A 19,584-nucleotide genomic window follows, 5' to 3' on the forward strand; every position below is an offset into this window, starting at 1 on the left:
AACTGCCCAGAGAGGGCCACATGGGGTTTGGGCTGGCAATGCACACACTTGGGAGTCATCGATGCAGGGCTACAGTGACTTAGCTGTCGGGGGGGCGGGAGGGACACATAATTAGTGGAGAAGAGAAGGTTGGGTGTGAGTGCCAGGGGGCTCTGGAGAGCTTCAGGCTGAGGCAACAGGTAGGGCTGCAGAGAGGCCAGGGAGAGCTCAGGTGCTGGGGCCACCCCTCTGCGGGAGGGCAGGGAGCCAGGGCCCCTCTGCCATGTGCCTGTATCTGCTTTGCATAAGGGCTGCCGTGTCCTAATCAGTAGCGCCTGGGGCTGCTCTCAGTTGGGCCTGTTTCCTCCCCTCTAGTGTTGTCGGCAGGATGGCAGGATGGCAGGATGAGACTCCGACCCACGGCCCTTTCCTGTCTTGTTCTTTCTAGCGGGCAGTCAGGGCAGGGCGGCTGGGCATGGAGGAGGCGTGTTTCTGCCCCCCATGGAGCTGTCTGGGGCCTGCCCTCCAGAGGGGCCAAACCCAGGAAGGCTGAGCCTGGGAATTTCCTCTCGGGAGACAGCATTTTGCCCCCATTCCCAGGGTAGCCATGCGAATGGGAGCCTGACCTTGACTCTCTGCTTCGGATTGTGGTGGTTTCTTTAGATAGTGCTGTGGGCCTGCTCTCGTGGCCCCAGGCTACTTGGGACCTGCCGCCTGCCTCTCTGCTAAGGCCAGGTCTCCACATTCTCATCCGAATGCTTTCCTAAACAACCAGGAGTGAGGTGGGGGGAGAGGGTGGCATGAACCAGAGCCTGAGGGTCCCTAGAGAACCCCACTGAGGCAAGAGGAGGAGGCCTCAGGGTCATGATGCCTTGGAGACTGGCTCTGAGATCCCATGGTGGGTCCGCGTGAGCACCAGCCCCTTTAGCAGGGCCTATGTGTGCATTCCACACTTGGGGGTATCAGAAACAAGGGGTGCCAAAACCGGTTTGGCTCAGTGGATAGAGCGTCAGCCTGCGGACTGAAGGGTCCCAGGTTCGATTCCGGTCAAGGGCATGTACCTTGGTTGCGGGCACATCCCCAGTAGGAGATGTGCAGGAGGCGGCTGATCAATGTTTCTCTCTCATCGATGTTTCTAACTCTCTGTCCCTCTCCCTTCCTCTCTGCAAAAAATCAATAAAATATATATATAAAAAAAGAAAAGAAACAAGGGGTATACGTAGAGGTCCCTACATGGAGCTTGAGTGAGGGTTAAAGCCAGACCTGCCTCTGCTTGAGTCCTACTTGAGTAGGAGGGTCTAGAACAGCGGTTCTTAACCTGTGGGTCGCGACCCCTTTGGGGGTCGAACGACCCTTTCACAGGGGTCACCTAAGACCATCGGAAAACACATATAATTACATATTGTTTTTGTGATAATCGCTATGCTTTAACTATGTTCAATTTGTAACAATGAACTTGGGGGTCACCACAACATGAGGAACTGTATTAAAGGGTCGCGGCATTAGGAAGGTTGAGAACCGCTGGTCTAGAAGGTCTGGGAGGGGACCCCAAGAACATAATACTCTTCAGTCTTGGCCTCTTAAAATCTTTTTTTTCTTTCTTTTTTAAAATATATTTTATTGATTTTTTACAGAGGGGAAGGGAGAGAGATAGAGAGTTAGAAACATCGATGAGAGAGAAACATCGATCAGCTGCCTCCTACACACCCCCGACTGGGGATGTGCCAGCAACCAAGGTACATGCCCTTGACCGGAATCGAACCTGGGACCTTTCAGTCTGCAGGCCGACGCTCTATCCACTGAGCCAAACCGGTTACGGCTAAAATCTTTATTTAAGAATCAGGGACCTTCTGGGGCCTCCTTCTGGGCAGAAAGACGGGTAAGCCCTCAGAGGCAGTAGCTAGGAGATGCCCTAGGCCCCAGCATCCCTTGCCAGCCCAGGTGGAGCAGAGCCATGGGTTTAAGGGCCTTTTCTGAGATGGATTCAGGGGCCTTGAGGCCCCTTGGGCTCTCTCTGTGGGAACCTGGCCTGGAATCGGAGCTCTGGTGTACTTGTGTTGTGTCCTGAGATTTGCTGAGAATTCAGGTGGGGGTTCTGACTCAGGTTTATCCTCACCCAGCTTGTCCCCATATCCCCAGTGGGCTCACTGCCTCACTCTGTTTCTCTCTCAGCAGAACGCAGAGCCAGAGCCCCGGAGCCTCTCCCTGGGCGGCCATGTGGGCTTCGACAGCCTCCCCGACCAGCTGGTCAGCAAGTCGGTCACTCAGGGCTTCAGCTTCAACATCCTCTGTGTGGGTAAGTGTATCATGGGCTGGCCAGGGGGCAGCCTCAGACAGAGGGCAGACGAGGGCCTTCTGGGAGATGGGCACTGCTGCCCTGGCCACCTGTTGAGCTGCAAGGGGACCTCCCGGGCAGAGTCACACTTTGGGGGTTCAGAATGAGGTTTTGGTTGGTGCCTCTGCCAGGATCAAGGACAGAGTTGGAGCCCAGGCCTGACTCAGAGTTGCCTCGAAGAGTAAACAGGATTGGGCATGTGAAGGTGCTTTGTAAACGGAGTATTTATCAGCGATTTAGGTGGTTTGTTTACTTAAAACACATTGACTTGTTCCCACTATGTGTCTAGGACTCCATGGCGAACAAGACTCTCCCGCATCCTAGCATCATGCACTAAGAGCTCCCACACACATCTGAACAAATACAGCCCCAGACGGGGAGGCTCTGGGAGAGGCCACGCACCTCCAGGCATGGGAACTCCCAGAGGCACAAAGCGCTCGGCCAGATCACGGGTGCCTAAGCCTTAGCATCTGCCGGGCTGTGGGTGCCCCTTGGGAAGCAGCTTTCCTCAACCCCACTTAAAGCCAACGGTGCGGGGGCCGCCCAGAGCAGCCGGGCCAAGTCTCCTTGGGCTTCAGACCCCGGCCCTGCTGGCCCCGGGACCGTCCTGGCTCTGGAAGGGATGGCATGCAGAGCAGGTGATTGGGTCCCCTTGAGGCCAGCAAAGGTCAGTGTCCAGCAGCGTCACAGCTGCCTGGCTCTGCCTCTCCCCCTCCCTGAGGAAACATCTTACATTCCGCACAGCCACATGTCATGTCCACGTCAGGCTATGACTCTTCCTTGCACACATTATTTCTGAGGCCGCGGAGAAGGGGTGGTTCCTGGGGACAGGGTCAGTGAGGGATGCAGTGGGAGGCCAGCCCCTTTCTCTTCTGTGGAGGCTGAGGATGCCTGAGCCCCACCCAGCCTAGCCAACAGCCAGGGGCAGCCCCAGTTCCGGCCTCTGACATCCCTTCTCCTCCACCGCCCACTCCCAGGAGAGACCGGCATCGGCAAGTCCACGCTGATGAACACGCTCTTCAACACGACCTTCGAGACCGAGGAAGCCAGTCACCACGAGGAATGTGTGCGCCTGCGGCCCCAGACCTACGACCTCCAAGAGAGCAATGTGCACCTCAAGCTGACCATCGTGGATGCTGTGGGCTTCGGGGATCAGATCAATAAGGATGAGAGGCAAGAGGCGGGAAGGGCGGCTCCCCCAACCTCATCCCCTGTCACACCCTTGTTGGCCGTGGTTCTAACCCTCTGCCCGAGCACTCCTCACTGCCATCTGTCCCCATATGAATAACCAAGCCCCACACTCCACAGGGACCAGGGGAGGGCCTGTCAGGGAATTGCTGAAGTCCTGGGGACCCTTTAAGAATCAGGAGAAGGAGTCCAGACGGAGATCCAAGCCCCCGCGGTGAGGCTCAGCTGCCTGCCTCCTAGGTGATGGAGCTGTCTGTAGTTACAGGCCCATCGTCGACTACATCGATGCGCAGTTTGAAAATTATCTGCAAGAGGAGCTGAAGATCCGCCGCTCGCTCTTCGACTACCATGACACGAGGATCCACGTATGCCTCTACTTCATCACGCCCACCGGCCACTCCCTCAAGTCCCTGGATCTGGTGACCATGAAGAAACTAGACAGCAAGGTGTGCTTCACCACTGGCCCCCCGCCCCACCTCCCCAACTTGTTCCATGGGCTCCACAGTCCTCCGCTGGGGTGGGGTGTGCTGGCTGCAGTGTGGGCAGGTCCATTACAGTCCCCAGGGCTCTGCTGCTTGGAGGCCGGCAGAAGATAGCCCCCTGGACTCGGTCCTCTCTCTTTTCTCTTTGTCCCTACTCCTCCGGTGGGCACACCCTGCTTTGGGTTTCTTCTCCAGAGCTCTGTCCCCCGGGTCTGGCCCTCAGCCCCTTCCTTCCAGCTGAATTCCTTTTTTAAAAAAATTTAAATTCTTTATTGTTGAAAGTATTACATATGTCCTCTTTCCCCCCCATTGACCTCTCCCTATCCGCTCCTGCCCCCCGGCACAGGCCCTTACTCCCCTAGTGTTTGTGTCCATTGGTTATGCTTATATGCCGGCTGAATTCTTATTCTCAGCCTGCTGGCTCCTGTCCTCCTCTCCGTCCTCGACCCTCTGACCCTCTCCCCAGGGCATCCCAATTCTCTGCTCATTTCCTCTCTCTCAATTCCTAGTTCCTCTGTTCCCTTCACTTCCCCTGTCTTTCCTGCCATAGATTTCCCTTGTGTCTCCTGAGCCCACTTGGGAGAGGAGAGTTAAGGCCCAGAATTGAGTGAGGACTAAGAGGGCAGCTTCATGGGAATGATGGGAAGGGCTTTGGCCCTTGAAGGCGTGCACTGTCAGCAACATGACTACCCTCCCATCTCAGGAGTTCATTTTCACGGTGAAAATGGGGTAACTGTAGCCCTCGAGATTTTGAGGTCTTCCTGTGGCTACTGCTGATGGGTCACCTTACCTGCTTAGGTGGGAGCTCAGCCCTCCGCCGCCGCTTGTATCATGTCCCAGGCCCGTTAAGACCTTCAGAGAACTCTGGGTCCAAGCTGAGTGTGCCCAGGAGACTAATTTGGGGGTGGGTTTGGGGGAATAGGGGCTCTAAGAAGTGCTGCTACAACCCATCAGTATGGCCCCAGGTGGCTGGGTGCAGGCCGGGCCTCCCCATGGAGCAGCTCTATCTCTCTTGCTTCCTGCCCTCTGCCCAGGGTTGTGGCCTGGGTAGGGCTGTCCACAGTCGGGGAATAACTAACATGCTGCCCCCTCTCGCCTGATCCTGGCAGGTTAACATTATTCCCATCATTGCCAAGGCTGACACCATCTCCAAGAGTGAGCTCCACAAGTTCAAGATCAAGATCATGGGCGAGTTGGTCAGCAATGGGGTCCAGATCTACCAGTTTCCCACTGATGACGAGGCAGTTGCAGAGATTAATGCAGTCATGAATGTGAGTGTTGGGCAAGGGCCTCAGGACTGTGGGGCCAGAGGGCCTGCAGGCAGCACAGATCTCGGACACAGCCCTGGGGGACTTCTTCCCCTGGATTTCAGCCTCTCCTTCTCCAGGAGAGGTGGGTGGGCATCTGGGAGCTGGCCGAGTCGTGTGTCCTGTGGACAAGGTACGGGAGGAGTTGGGTATTGGGCTGGTACTGGGGCTTCCCCAGAGTTGAGTTTCACAAGATATGGAGTCAGGGTGGGGACCTGAAACCTGTAGGAGTGAGCAGGCAGGATGCCAGGGCTGGGAACTTAAGGAAGAGCAAGGCCCACAGTAAGGAAGAGCAAGGCCCACAGTCCTCTGAGGGAGCTTCTAATGGCCCCTGGGGAGCCCAAGGGCTGAAAGAACACCCTAGAACACAAGGAAGGAGGTTTGTGGGTTTAGCCCGGTCCCTTGTTTAGAGGTCCCAGGATACTTATAAAAAAGATAGCCGGAAAGTGAGCGTCTGGCCAGACCTTGTTCAGCTCATGTGTCCTTGGGCCTCCTTCCAGGCACACCTGCCCTTCGCCGTGGTGGGCAGCACCGAGGAGGTGAAGGTGGGGAACAAGCTGGTCCGAGCACGGCAGTACCCGTGGGGAGTGGTGCAGGGTGAGTGTTGTGGGGAGAAGAGCACATCCCCAGCTGGGGGCCCAAACTTAGTCCCCTGTCCTGCTTGCTGCCTGCAGCCCCCGTCCTGTGCCCTCCCTGTGCCCCCCTGTTGCCTGTCCTGCCTCTGGAGCCTGTCCTGTGCCCTGTCCTCCTGTGCCCATCCGCGTGCCAGCCTGACGCCCGTGTGCCCTCTGCTTGCAGTGGAGAACGAGAATCACTGCGACTTTGTGAAGCTGCGGGAGATGCTGATCCGGGTGAACATGGAGGACCTCCGCGAGCAGACCCACAGTCGGCACTACGAGCTCTACCGGCGCTGCAAGTTGGAGGAGATGGGCTTCCAGGACAGCGATGGGGACAGCCAGCCCTTCAGGTGACGTCCTGAACACAGAGCGGACCTGTCTTCCCAGCCTCAGCCATACTTGCCGTGCTGGCATCTGCTTCTGGGGTCTTGTGAGGCAGGGAGTGAGGCTGTCGGGATCCTGCATCCTCTTGCCCCCAGCGCTCACATGATTCGGCTTCTCGGGCTCTGCTGCCCCCGCCCCGCTATAATCCCACCCTGCGTCTCTTTTCTCTGGGTCTCCACAGCCTGCAGGAAACGTACGAGGCTAAAAGGAAGGAGTTCCTGAGTGAGCTGCAGAGGAAGGAGGAGGAGATGAGGCAGATGTTCGTCAACAAAGTGAAGGAGACAGAGCTGGAGCTGAAGGAAAAGGAAAGGGAGGTGAGTGTTGGGCTCGGGTTCCGGGGTGAGGCCGGGCCTGGCTGGGTGGCCGGAGGGCCTGGCACCTTCCCGGCCCACATGGAAGCCCGACTTCCCGCTTCTGCTCCAGCTCCACGAGAAGTTTGAGCACCTCAAGCGGGTCCACCAGGAGGAGAAACGCAAGGTGGAGGAAAAGCGCCGGGAGCTGGAGGAGGAGACCAACGCCTTCAACCGCAGGAAGGCCGCCGTGGAGGCCCTGCAGTCTCAGGCCTTGCACACCACCTTGCAGCAGCCTCTGAGGAAGGACAAGGACAAGAAGAAGTAGGTGTGGGCCCCCTGCGCTGCCCTGGCTCTCGCTCTCTCCTGGGCTCTCACCCTCTCCTGGGCTCTCACCCTGTCCTTCCCTCTGCTCCTTCACGCTGACTTTCATTCTCACTTACTCTTGCTTGTTTTACCATGTTCCTCTCATTTTCACTTGCCCTTTCACCTCCTTCTTGCTCACCTTTCTTTTTCACTAGTGATCTTGATATCTCAAGATATCAGGTATTTGTGCACTCTTGCACAAATGTCTCTCTTTCTCTCTCCCTCCTCCCCTCCCTCCCTCCCTCCCTCATCTCATTTTCCTGCAGCCTCCACAGAGCTGGGGTGGTGAAGGCTGGGCCACACAGGCAGGGAGTGGCCCCAGAGAGTGTGTAGGGGTCTCAGGGCAGGTCTTTCAGGCCAGAAGACAGGGCCTGGGAAGGTCAGCATTTCCTGACAGATTCCAAAAGCTCCTGTGGTTTCTGCTTGGACAGCTGTGGTGCGTCCCCCTTCCCCCACCCCTGTCCCTGAGGCAGTGGACATGGGATCCCTGTTGGCTGGCAGGTGGTGACTGAGAACAGCGGAGACTTGATCCCAGCCGGCACTGACCCCCTGAACCCCATGATCACTTCCTGGCTGAAGGAAGGACAGCAGCTCCTGGGTGGGGAAGGGGCCGCCCCTCAAGTAGAGGCTGGAGGTCTTTCTCCTGAGAGTAGACTCAGGAGAGAAGAAGGGGGGATGGCGAGGGGACTTTTCCCAGCCTTCAGGAGTCAGTCAACAGGTTGGCCAGGTACAGGCATCATGGAGTCCCCTTTCCTTGGTATTTTTTTCATGGCCTGTTTCCACCCTTTCAGCTGGAGTCCAGATGCCCTGGCTCCTGGGGATCTCCCTCCTCCACTCACTTCACTCAGTGCCCCCCACCACATCACACTGTGGGGATCTTGCCCATCCCTGCATCTCCCAGCCTCTGGCCTGTGTCAGGCACCTTCCTTCCTTGCCAACCTAGGAACTAAGCAGGTAGCCTGTTTCCTCCTGAAATGTTTGGGAGTGTGTGTACCAGGCCCTTCCTTTCTTGGTGGCAGTGGAGCCCCATGATGAAGGCCATGCAGTGCATAGCTATATTACATTCCCCAAACACACCCCCATGAACACACATACATGTACGTGTACACTATCTTTCTCTCCTGCCTCATCACATACACAGGCTCAGGCACATACCTGCCAACGCACCCCATCCCCAGACACGCATGCACAGAAGCACAGACACATCTAAGGAAATGAAACTGGGAGAGTTTCTCCCTGGGGGCGACGAGGGGGACAAAGCCAGGCATTTAGGAATTGGGTGCTAGTTCTCATTCCTAGGGCCTGCTCTCTGCATTGGAACGGACCCTCCTCTCTTCCATTGTCTCCCCCATCCGGCTGACTGGTGGTCCCATCCCAACTGCTGGGACTAATGAGCCCCTGCCTGGCCCCCGGGAGCACACAGCTCCACACTCCCCTCAGCCATGTGGATTCCCCCTCTGCTTGGCTTTTGCTTTTGCTTGCAGCCCTCATTCCCTGTCCACCTCTTGGCTTGGTGGGTGTGGGGACTCTGTTAATTGGAATCTGTGTGGATTACAAGCTAGTGGCTCAGAAATCTGTGTTTTCCTGGAAGGGGGTACACAGGTCTATGACTCAGGTGCTGACACCCAAAGTGACTTTGTCCCGCTCCCTGCCAGCGTGGCCCAGGCCATAGAGAAAAGTCAGGCAGAGTCCCCCTAGAACATAAGCGATGGAGAAACCACTCAGAAACCAAGACAAGGACCTGTGGCCAGGTCAGGGTCTGAGGACCAGTGAGTGGGCACAGGCTGCCTGCATGGGACCGGCACAGCTCTCAGGGTGGGGGCTGGACACTGGTGCCAGGTCTCCTTGCTTATCCCGTGTGGCCTGGGCCTGAAAAACAGGTCTTTTCTGTTTACTGGACATGCCAGAAAGCTTCAGTCAGTTTGGCCTCTGGGAGAGAGAGCTCTCCTTCCAGGCTGGCCTTGTGGAGGCCAGGAGTGGTATAGGTGGGGTGGCTGGGAGCACCCTTCCCTCCCGCCCTGGTCAGGGGAGCGGGGTGAGTCAGGAGTGCCTTTGTGGGGGAGGGAGGGGGCACTTGTGACCATTTAGTTAAATGGCTTTGATTGGTTGTATTTATTCTTTAAATTTTAATCCATATTTTGCAAAATTATTTCCCAATCAGATCTTGACCCTCAGCCCGGGACTACACAAACTGAAGCGAATTCTCTGCTTTACTCGTGACAAATGCCAAACTGACTGCCCTTTCCCAGTGTCCATCTTGCTGTCTTTTGATTCTGTTTGATTTGGTCGTCTGCGTATCTTTTAATGTGTCTGTTTTTGTTCTGTTTGTTTTATTTTTATTTTTCAGTTAACGCACGCACAGACTTACATGTCAAGAGCGGACTTTAGACTTTCATGTGTTAAGTTGCTTGAGTTACACCTGTGACCCTTCTCCCATAACATGGTGTGAGGACGGACTGGGAGCCGGTACAGACTCCAGTGTTTACAGCCTTGCTCTGTCCCCACCCCCGCCCCAGGCTGTCTGGGCCTGGCAGGCCACCCCCCTCTCTATGCAAACATGACAAAGCCATACGAATGCTGGAATCCCAAACTGACGAGGTTTATTTTTTTCAGAGCCAGTGGCTGGTCTTCCATTTACAGTGTCACTATTCCTTGACGGAGCAGTTATGTGCCGCTCTAGCGAAGGCCCCCGCCGGCGATGCTTGGCCTAATTGTTCAGCGTCAAGATGGCAACTCATGTGGTGCCTTAGGTGTGGCCGTGTGGTGTGGTATACATGCTGCAAAAATTTGCCCGATTCACTTTGTTTTAATTTTTCTAACCTAGAGTTTAATTTCAATAACAACTTTTAAAACACTTCTAAATTTTTATTTTGTCACAAGTGTAAAGACAAATAATACCCTCTCCCATTATTTTCATACGTAACACAGATACCCCGATTTTTAAAAACTAAAAATATCTCAGCCTTTTTTTTATGTAAAAGTATCCCTATAATATATAGGGAGAGGTGGTAATAAACATCCTGTAATGACAGCGTTTGGAATTTCTTTACGGATGAAAGCGGAACATGAACAAGACCACGTCCAGAGTTTTCACTGTGAATGTAAATGGAACAGCAGCCCCAAGCCCTTGTCTGTGCCCCTGAGGTGCTACCTGTAAACAGGGACCAACTCTGTGTGTGTTAAGTGTTTTTTATTCGGACTAAGACTCCCAAACCAGTCCTGCGTGTTCCTAAGGCACCAAGGTCTCAGCCGGGAAGAGGTTTTTATCTCAAGGTCCTTCTTTCCTTTTTTCCTGGCTGAGTCACAGGGCAAAAGATGAAGGCGTCTGATGTCTGTGGACAATTTAAGAAAAAACTACCAGCAAAGAGCTTTTCCCTTTCAGCTGCATTCTTAAGGGCGTTGTTTTAAGAAAGTACTAGCATCATTGATTCTTCTATGTTCCTGTTGGTTGGCAAGCCACCCAGAGGATCAGGGTTGACAATATGGCTGATAAAATGGGAGACAAGAAGTGAATGAAAGGAGGGAAGGATTCTGTTGAATGTTGATGAAGCACTGTGCTGGGCACAGGCTCCAGAGAAACACGCAGCCCACCTCTGGAGGACATCACAGCCTAGTGCACTCCCGGGCTGGAAGCTTCGGCAGCCGTGCTGATTGATTTGGGGTTGATAGTTTGTTTTTCATGTCCTCTTCCTCCCCCTGAGCCCCCCATTGCCTACTTTATTGGTTTGCAGGACCATGTCTTGGCTTCCTCCTGCCCTTCTGAGATAGTGCTCCATTCAGATTCGGGAGGAGGGGTGAGCTGCCTGTGTCCACTGAGGCATGGCCAGAAAAAGGCAGCCTTTGCACCTGAGGGTTCCACGTGCCAGGAGCAGAGCAGGTGTTACTGATGCTCAAAGTGTAAGTTCTCCCAGTGTTATGCCATGACCATGGTGGATCCAGATTTTGAAGGGGTAGGAACCTGAACTATTGGAGAAGCCTTCTTCAAGAAGAAGAACATGAATACACAGTTAGGTACGGGGCCTTGAGGACTGGGCTTCATTAGCCTCCCAGGACATCCACCTCTGGTTGTGATCATGTGGGTATCCAAACAGGCGAAGTCAGCATATCTAAGGCAGATGTGGCTTGTCTTTAGAGTCATTATGTGAAAGTATAACTTGGGCAGAAGTATGACCTGAAGATATAGCCGCTGTCAGCTAATGTATTTCTGAGGATGAGGCTTGATGACCCAGTGGATTCACTGGTTTTATAAGAAATGAGGACTCCTGGTTCATGAGCCCATTTGGGGACTCGAGTGGGCAGATTCTGCCACCCATCCACCATGGCCGGCGGGCCACTCCCAGGGCACGCTGGAAGGCCAGACGGTGGCTGGTTCCAATTGCACTTTCCGGGGTCTGAGCTGCCTCCACAGGTTTCATTAGCTTTGGCGAACCTCACTACACTTCTTTCCCTGCGCTGTGTGTTTGGAATTTTGTCATCATTAGCTGAGACCAAATTAATCCTTGGTGCACAAGGTGAGTTTAAAACTTGCCATTATTTAACTGGCTACCCCTCATGGAATGTGGCCCCTGCCCGCAGAGTCTGTTTCCCTCTCCTCTTGTTTCTCAGTATCATTGATTGGCATTATTTGGGCTGTCAGTGGGATCATGCTGGCATTTGTCTTTCAAGAATCAAGTTGGTTTGGGGGAGAATCACCATATAATTTATTGTCCAAACGGAGAGGTTTCAGAGTGAAAGGAGATGCTGTTAATTATTCCAGCTCAACAGGCATAAGCCAGAACTATCTCAGGCAAACCGGGAAGTATGGTCACCCCAGTTATGGGGAACTGGAGCCTAGGTGGTTTGTAATGGTGCAGACTGACTGCATGGATGTTTTCATGTCTCTGTGTGGGTTCCCTGTTAAGTGGGGCTCATACTACTGGATAAAGGGCCTGAGGGAAGTGTGGCTTGCTAGTCTGTTACGTTAACATGCTTTTCTAAAACGCTCCCCTTGTCAATTCATTTACTCCTTCATTCATTGACTGTTTTTGTTCCTTTCCATTCACTTTGTACTTGTTTTCTCCCCCCCCATTAAATTTTGCATTTATTTTGAGTTTTTTTGTGGTGTCTTTTTTGGGCTGTAGCTTTTCTGATTTAACAAGTTTTCTAGCCTATTAATCTGCTACCACTGTGGTAAAATACAGCTTGTCTTCTCTGTGAACTTTGTGGGGTGGATCAGCTTCTATAGGAATGACAGGGATTATGCAGGACACGAAGAAGGCAAACCCTGCCCTTGAAGAGTTTACACCCTTGTGGAAGAGGCTTGACATGGGACCGCTAATACCTGAGTTCTTATTGTGTGCCAGGCGTTGCTCCAAAGTACATTACATGCATTAATCCCTCTAAACTTATAATTTTATGACTAAGTACCATTTCCCCCATTTCATACCTAAGCACAGAGAGGTTAATTAATTACCCAAGGTCACACAGCTAGTAACTTGGAGGTATTGGGATTGGAGTATTGGTAACCTATACCCTTAATTCGTGAGCTGTAGCTGCTCTTTGGCAACCTTATGAATGCTGGGAGAACAGTGGAAATGCAGCCAGTATGAAAGTGTTCAGTCTGAGTGTGGGTGGATGGGCCTGAGATGGTGTGTAGAGGTGGGATGCCGTGGTAGGCAGGCAGATATTTGGTTAAGGAAGGTAGTCTTGTGGTTGAAGGAAGTGATGACAAGAGCATGGGTCCATTTGTTGAGTTTTCTCTGTTGGGCACTAGACCAACCTCTGTGAAGACCAGAATGAGGAGGTTGGGACTAAAGTCTGGGGAGCTGACAGCCCAGCAGGGAGACTGGTATGCAGACACCCCTAATGAAGGTACAGCTCAACCCCACCCCCGGGGAGGCAAGGAGCAGGGAGGAAAGTCTTCACCGAGATTTGAATGACAGATTCTCCTCAAAGCCAGGGGAGAAGGGCCTTGTTGGTGAAGGGGACAGCACTGTACAACTCGGCTCACCCATTAGAGGGAAGAAATATTTGGACAAGTTTAAGATAGGTACATGATGCCCACCAACCCTGCACTTCCCTGAGCCCGTCTGAGCTTTCTCCCCTCTCCATTTTCTGCAGCCACAGTCCTGTGTTGGGGGGAAAAAAGGAAGATGGATTGTGTCCATATTTCTCCCACCACAATGATCCCCAATCTCTGATCTGAGGTGGAATATGAGTTCCTAATCTAAAAAGAGAGAGAGAGAGAGAGAGAGAGAGAGAGAGAGAGAGAGAGAGAAAGAAAAGAAGGAAATGTTAGAGGAGAGTAGATGGGACCCCAGCTCAATATTGAATAGCATCAAAAAAAAATTTTTAACTTACAAATGGTACTTAGGCAATATAGAAGTTTGCTTCCCCAAAGAAGAGGCATTTTATTCACAGAAAGATGGAGCCACAAGGCTGCCCTTTAGCCCACACTGGGCTTCACAGATCTACCTTCCCTTTTGAAATTCAGAGTTGGATTCACTCTAGGGACTCAGCTTACATCCAGAGCTACCCATCTAAGAGGTCCAGATACCTCCCACCAGTTCCCCAAAGTCAAAGGTAGCCTGAGCTGGTGTGGGCGCTCATGGTGAGCCCCACACCACCCCCTGCGGTGCCCACTGACAGTGGAGGGAAGGAGGCAGAGGACAGTCCTGGCCACTGATGAGAGCTGTGACCATGAGCTACATGCTGCTCCTGGCATCTCCATCTGTGCTGAGGACAGTTATTGATGGGGCCCAGGAGACGGTATTCCAACTGTGCCTGACTCTAGCAAGTCCAAGTGCATGGTACCCACTATATGTAAAATATTCAGACAGGGTTGCAAAGACTTAAAGTTTATTTTAACAAAAGCTCCAACCAGCAAATTTTTTCAAGAAAAGGTCAGGATTGGTACTGACTGCAGTGCAGACAACTATTATAGACTATCTGGGCCTTGACCACTTTGCACCCAGTAGCAGGTCATACACCCCATGGCTTAGCTCATTTACAAAAACTGTTCACATTGGAAAGACTTCACAAACCACCTCTAAATGTGTGGCTCAGTCATTCACATCCCAACACTACTTACACAGCTCCAGCTGGCATCTCTGCCAGCTGGACTCCACTGCTTAAAAAATGGCTCTATAGTGTCCCAGCTTCAGAGAGGCAGCTGGCACCTCCCTCACAGCCATGCTAATCACCTCCTCCTCCACCTCTTCCTCCTCCCGGCAGCACTGTGGTTGGAGCAGGCTTGGCCTCAGAACCTGCTCATCTCAACAAAAGCTCTTGGAACTGCATCTCCCCTCACAGGGGTCACACCTTGTAATGTTCTTCTGCATAAAAATTTCTCTAGTCATGCCGATCAACAACATTGCTTAAGAGTAAGGGCAAATGTTCTTAAAGCTTGATCAAATTATCGTACATTAAACAAAGCGTACTTTATAGTACAGTCCTGTGAAGAGAAGACATAAGTCATGGCCAAATCAGGGTAACTTTATCTGGGGGACTGTCCTATTTTTTCAGTGGCAGGCAGGCTGGCTGGGGCTTGAGGTGCTGCACATGTGCTTGCTATGAGCCTGGGAGGCCGGAAGGACCTGGCCAGCTCTGGGGGTAGAGCAGCAAAACCTGGTCAGTCAAAACCAGCCTGGCCCTAAAACAAAACACACACAAAACAAAACAAAAACAACCAGCCCGGCCCTTCGGCCCTGAGCAAGGCCTTCCTCTGGCTTCATCCTCCAGCTCGCTTGGGGCCGATACCAGCCTCTGCTGGGGAAGGAAAACCAAGCTGCAGCATAAGTGCTCATTCATTCTCCCTGGGAGAAGGTCCTTATCTCTAGTGACCCCAACCTTTTTTCCCTTTATTTTCTTCTAAGGACCCAGGAACTTTTTTCTCAGTTGTTCTTCTAGGACTTGTTCTCTTTCTTGTTACAAAATCCATACAGCCTAGAATTCAGAGGCGGCCAACAGAGGTTGCCATTACGCTCTGAAGGGCACTGGGGTAGGAGCGTAGGCTGGCAGGTGAAAGAAAAAGTTGTCTGTGCAGGAGGAGGACTAAACACTTGTCAGCTGCAGCTTTACCAATACCCTGCAGTGGACAAACTGCTCAGTGCCGACCTGTAATTAAAACAGAGTGGTCATCTTGGTGCGGAACCACTTTGCATTCTAAGGAATGAGCGGTGAGCGTCCAGATGTTAGCAGGAAGCAATTTCAGAAAGGGGTCCAGTCACAAAACTTAAGCACATTAACCTTACCACCTCAGGGACACCCATCTCCAACCCCAGTAAAACTGTCATGAGTCTAACTCTGCATTCCACCCTACTCTGTCCATCCTGAGGGATTCTGCCCCCCCCCCCCCCACCCCCGTGCCTGGGATCATAGACTTATATAGATGGTGAGAGGTCTGAAATGTACACTCCTCAGTATTAAGCTCTGGGTTGCTTCCTTCTGAACTGGACACCACGGCCCCCCTCCTCTTGGCTACAAGGTCTGCCACCGCGATAAAGCTTTTCTCACCGTCAGAGAAACCCACCAGCTGGCCCAGTGAGTGGAACGTGTATCCCATACCCACGTCCAGACGGCATGCCGAGTGCGGAGAGCCTCGCCCTCCGGCAGACTCCACAGAGTCACCATGGCCAGAGCATCTTGGGCCGAGGGCCAAGCAGGGCCATGGGTCCCCTTTTGGAGACAGAGCATGGCAGCTCAGGGAACAAAACTGAGAGCTTGGTCTGGGGGCAAAGTTGATGTCTACCTGTGCTTTCTTTAGCAGATCAGATATAGGAGCACACCAGTCGGGCATGAGCCTCTCCAACTCTAAGGTGATGATGACCAAGGCCAGTGTGGAGCCCTTGAACTGCAGCAGTTGGTGGCCCGCCATGCAGTGCTGCAGCTGCTTGGTCAGGGACGCGACGTGGAGGGAAGGATTCCTCTGAGGCAGCAGCTCCACCACGTGGGGCCAGCCCACGACCACCAGGGCGTGGAACTGGAGATTGTGGTTTTTAATGTTAGAACAGAAAACCCCATACTTTTCATATATCAATGACCAAAAGTGCAAACAACTTAAATTTTCATCAGGGAGCATCAAATGTTGCCCAGTCCCTTTCACTTCCATTCACAGCCCCACAAGGGGCTCGAGGCTTCATGCCCATTCTGTGGTCAAGCTGAGTTTCAACCTTGGAGAGAAAAGGCAGTCTGCTTTCTCACGTGGCCTTAAGAGGCCCAAAGTACCCAGATAACAATGTTTCAATGCTGAAAAGTAGCAGAGAAGTTACGTGTATCTGCCTGATATGAGAAGAAACTGCAACTTGGCAACAGTGGCCGGTTTTCATAATGAAACAGCCCTTGGTGATATAATCTTCATGCCTCATAACAAACCAAAACCCCATGATGTTTCCACACTGCATAATTTTGCCTTACTAACAGAATCATATCCTTGAAGATGACCATCATTCCCTAACTAACACAAATACCGACTAATATGATATTTTTAAGTGCCAGATCAATATGGTCTAAAGCCTCAATAAGGATTGTGTGTAGGTGAATCAAGACAGCTAAGTGAATGTGTGTAAAGTGTAACAAGAGCAGACAGCTTTTTATGTACAGTATTCATAGAATGGAAAGTTAAATATTTTTGCAATGTGTATTTAAGAGAAACTCACCATAATAGTGCCGTCTAAAACTCTTTGTAAAGTTACTCTAATGTCCTTTAGAAGTGGAAGTCTGGTGGAACTGTGTTGGATTTAAGATACATTTTCACTGCTCCATGTGTCATGAGCCTTGTGGGTCACCTTTTTGTGGTGCATGTGCAAGGACGTGTGCACGCGTGTGCTTGGCCGTCCTTTGTTGTGAGCTGTTCCAAAGGCACAGACGAGTCTAGGGTAGACTCTGCAAACCCCCTGTACTCACTATGTTCAAGAAGTCCAGCGGCGTCCCAATACAGAGATCCCAGTGCAGTCTGTCCAAAATAGCCAGCTCCATCCTTAGCACCTCACCTGGGGTATAGTCAGAGCCACAGTACCTGATGAAGTCCTTTATGCGTGGAATTAACTGTACAAAGACAATAAAGAGGCCAAAGCCCTGTAACACGGCATGGTAGCTTTTGTTTTCTTCCCCATGGGGCTGGACATCCGTGAGCCTAATAGCACTGTCTTCAAGTGACCTGACAGGAAATACTTCTGAGGGAAACCCCAACCCAGATCTAGATTGTCCAGTCCCTCGGTAGCTGTTACAATGTGTAGTGAAAATCACATGGTCACCCTCTGCAAACAGCTTTTGATCCCACCTGCTCTTCAGCTCACACCCAAAGGTGCTTTGGAGACAGGGGCTATGCCATCTTCTCTGTTCAGCGGTTGGAACTCACCCAAAGCTCTCCGGGACCTGTTCCTGAGCCCTACCAGGAATGCTTGTGGTAGAGAGAAAAAGTAGGCTTTTGAGTTCCGTGGTCTGCACCAGACAGCCTCCGTTTTGGCAACACCATAGCTGCAAACACACTCCCCTTAGGCTTGTTTTAAGGCAGTTCAGTTTTGGAAAGACTTTGACTCCCCCGCCCACCCCGCCCCGGACTAATAAGGCTTGTCTCTAAGTAAACATTCAAGTACCAAGTGCATTAAAGACTTGGTTCTGCTTTTTTAGATAAAGTATTACTATAACCGTTAGAAATCTTTCTTTTAAAGGTCACTTACTTGGTTTTTAGTTGGGCAAAGTAACCTTTGGGGACATAAATTATATTAAACAAAAATTAAAAGTATTTTCATTGAAGGTTTGGAACTGGACACAAGTGACTTCTTCTATCCCCTCAGACCCTGAGGTCAGCTAAGGGAGACCCGGTGGAAGTGGCAGTGGTTCCAGTATACCCAAAGGGGAGGGAGGGAGGTCTGGGAAGGGCACTGGGAGAGGATCTTCTCCTGAGAAGCCACCGAGAAACGTAGAAGTGAAGCAAGCCTGGAGCTCTGTGGAGGCTTCTCCTCCACCCCTGCCCGTCTCCAAAAGGGGTCCCAGAGTCCCTGAGGACCAGTTTCATGGGCACAGTCACATCTTAGAGTCTCAAGCACCTTTCTTAGATGTAGTGTCCAGGCGTGGACATTAGGCCACATGGTTTGTGAGGCCATTTTCTTAGCTCAACAGTAGATGCCTCTGCTTAGTGGGAGGTGGCATCTGGCATCAACCTATGAGGCAAGATCTATTTGCCAGGAGCGCGGGTTTGCGGGGCCAGGAGATGCAGCTGTTCTGACTCCATTTGTGGGCTCCCAGAGTCCGACAAGCCTAAGAAGGACAGCAGAGCCCTGGCCAGTGTGGCTCAGTTGATTGCGCATCGTTCTGTGCACCAAAAGGTCACCCGTTCGATTCCCGTTGAGGGCACCCAAAAATAAATAAATAAAACATTTTTTTAAAAAGGACAGCAGATATTGTGGGGAGTTAATAACTTTTTCAAAATGTCCACCATTGCCCAGCTGGTTTGGCTCAGTGGTTGAGCACCGACCTATGAACCAGGAAGTCACAGTTCGATTCCTGGTCAGGGCATATGCCTGGGTTGCGGGCTCCATCCCCAGTGTGGGGCCTGCAGGAAAAGCCGATCAATAATTCTCTCTCATCACTGACGTTTCCCTCTCTGTAATCAATAAAATATATTTAAAACAAAAGCAAAATGCCCACCACTCCCAAGTACACAGGAAACTGAGTGCTCCAGTGTTACACCCTGAGACCTCCAAGAGCAGTCCAGAGTGGACTCCAGGGGTGCCTACCTCCTCTTCTTCACTGACCTTCGCAGCAAGTCTCAAGCAGGCGATGGTGACAGTGTGGAGTAAGCTCTCCCTTATGTGCAGTGTGGGACAAACCAGTGAGTAGAAGATGAATGTCAGAAACAAACTGCGAAGCACTTGTGATTTTTTTTTTAAAGAAATTAAGCCCCCACCCCAACCTCCTTTTTAAAAGACTGTGTTCCTCCATAAACAAGTTAGTGGCAGCTTTAGATTTGACCAGTGGAACTGCTCCTGGTATCAGTAAGGACCGATGCCTAGTCAGTCCTCCTTTCCTCACTAGGGGACAGACCGGAAGGGGGAATGGACACCTTCTCAGGGAACCCGCAGTCCCATCCTGGCTCGGCCCAGCTGGACAGGTCCAGACAAGCACAGCCGACCTTATGGCACAGCAGGTCCCTTCTCAGTGAGGTCCTCCAACTCCAAGCCCCCACCCCCAACCCCCCGAAGCCGAGCATGGGGAGGTCCGCTCCCTCTCCCACACGCCTCCCCATCCCTCCCAGGGCTCCCTACCGTCGCTGAAGCCAGGAGGCTGCGGCAGGTGGTGAGCGCCAGGTTGGAAGCGGTGTGGGAGAAGGGGAAGAAGTCCCGCAGCCTCCCGAGCTGCAGCACGACTTCCTGCAAAGCGCGGCGGAGCTCCACCTGCTCAAAGCGGGGAGCGGGGACGGCGGGGAAGGTGGGTGGCGGCTGGGCCCGTCCACCCGTGTCAGGAGCCGCCTGCTTAAGGTGAGCAGCCCCTTCGCCTTAGTGGGATAAGGACACATATGTAATAGCTTAATCAATAAAGAAAAAAAGGAGAAAACATCGCGGAGGGGGAAGCGCCTCCCTGCGGCCCCTCCCCGCGCCCGCTCCCCGTCCGGGGCAGAGCTCCCCACCCACAGGCCGTTGGAGCACCTACTCTACT

At 52.4% G+C, this 19,584-nt stretch overlaps 1 protein-coding gene across 7 annotated transcripts; it reads left to right on the forward strand.

The window, feature by feature from the left end:
- Positions 1–2,125: 2,125 nt before the first annotated feature.
- On the forward strand, positions 2,126–17,014 carry SEPT8 (septin 8). 7 transcript variants are annotated; one of them, XM_015560931.1, is made up of 9 exons: positions 2,126–2,275; positions 3,292–3,487; positions 3,762–3,948; positions 5,094–5,255; positions 5,792–5,888; positions 6,090–6,258; positions 6,474–6,606; positions 6,716–6,906; positions 15,692–17,014. In XM_015560931.1, the coding sequence occupies exons 2-9, from the start codon at positions 3,321–3,323 to the stop codon at positions 15,855–15,857; spliced, it is 1,272 nt and encodes a 423-aa protein (XP_015416417.1). In that variant the 5' UTR covers positions 2,126–2,275; positions 3,292–3,320; the 3' UTR covers positions 15,858–17,014. The 7 variants fall into 7 exon arrangements, with proteins under 7 accessions (XP_015416417.1, XP_015416418.1, XP_006759210.1 ...); XM_015560932.1 differs by having other exon boundaries at positions 3,768–3,948; XM_006759147.2 differs by lacking the exon at positions 15,692–17,014 and adding an exon at positions 9,562–12,037.
- The last annotated feature ends 2,570 nt before the right edge of the window (positions 17,015–19,584 follow it).

Source organism: Myotis davidii, unplaced genomic scaffold (genome assembly GCF_000327345.1).
Source record: "Myotis davidii unplaced genomic scaffold, ASM32734v1 scaffold456, whole genome shotgun sequence".
NCBI classification, from domain to species: Eukaryota; Metazoa; Chordata; class Mammalia; order Chiroptera; family Vespertilionidae; genus Myotis; species Myotis davidii.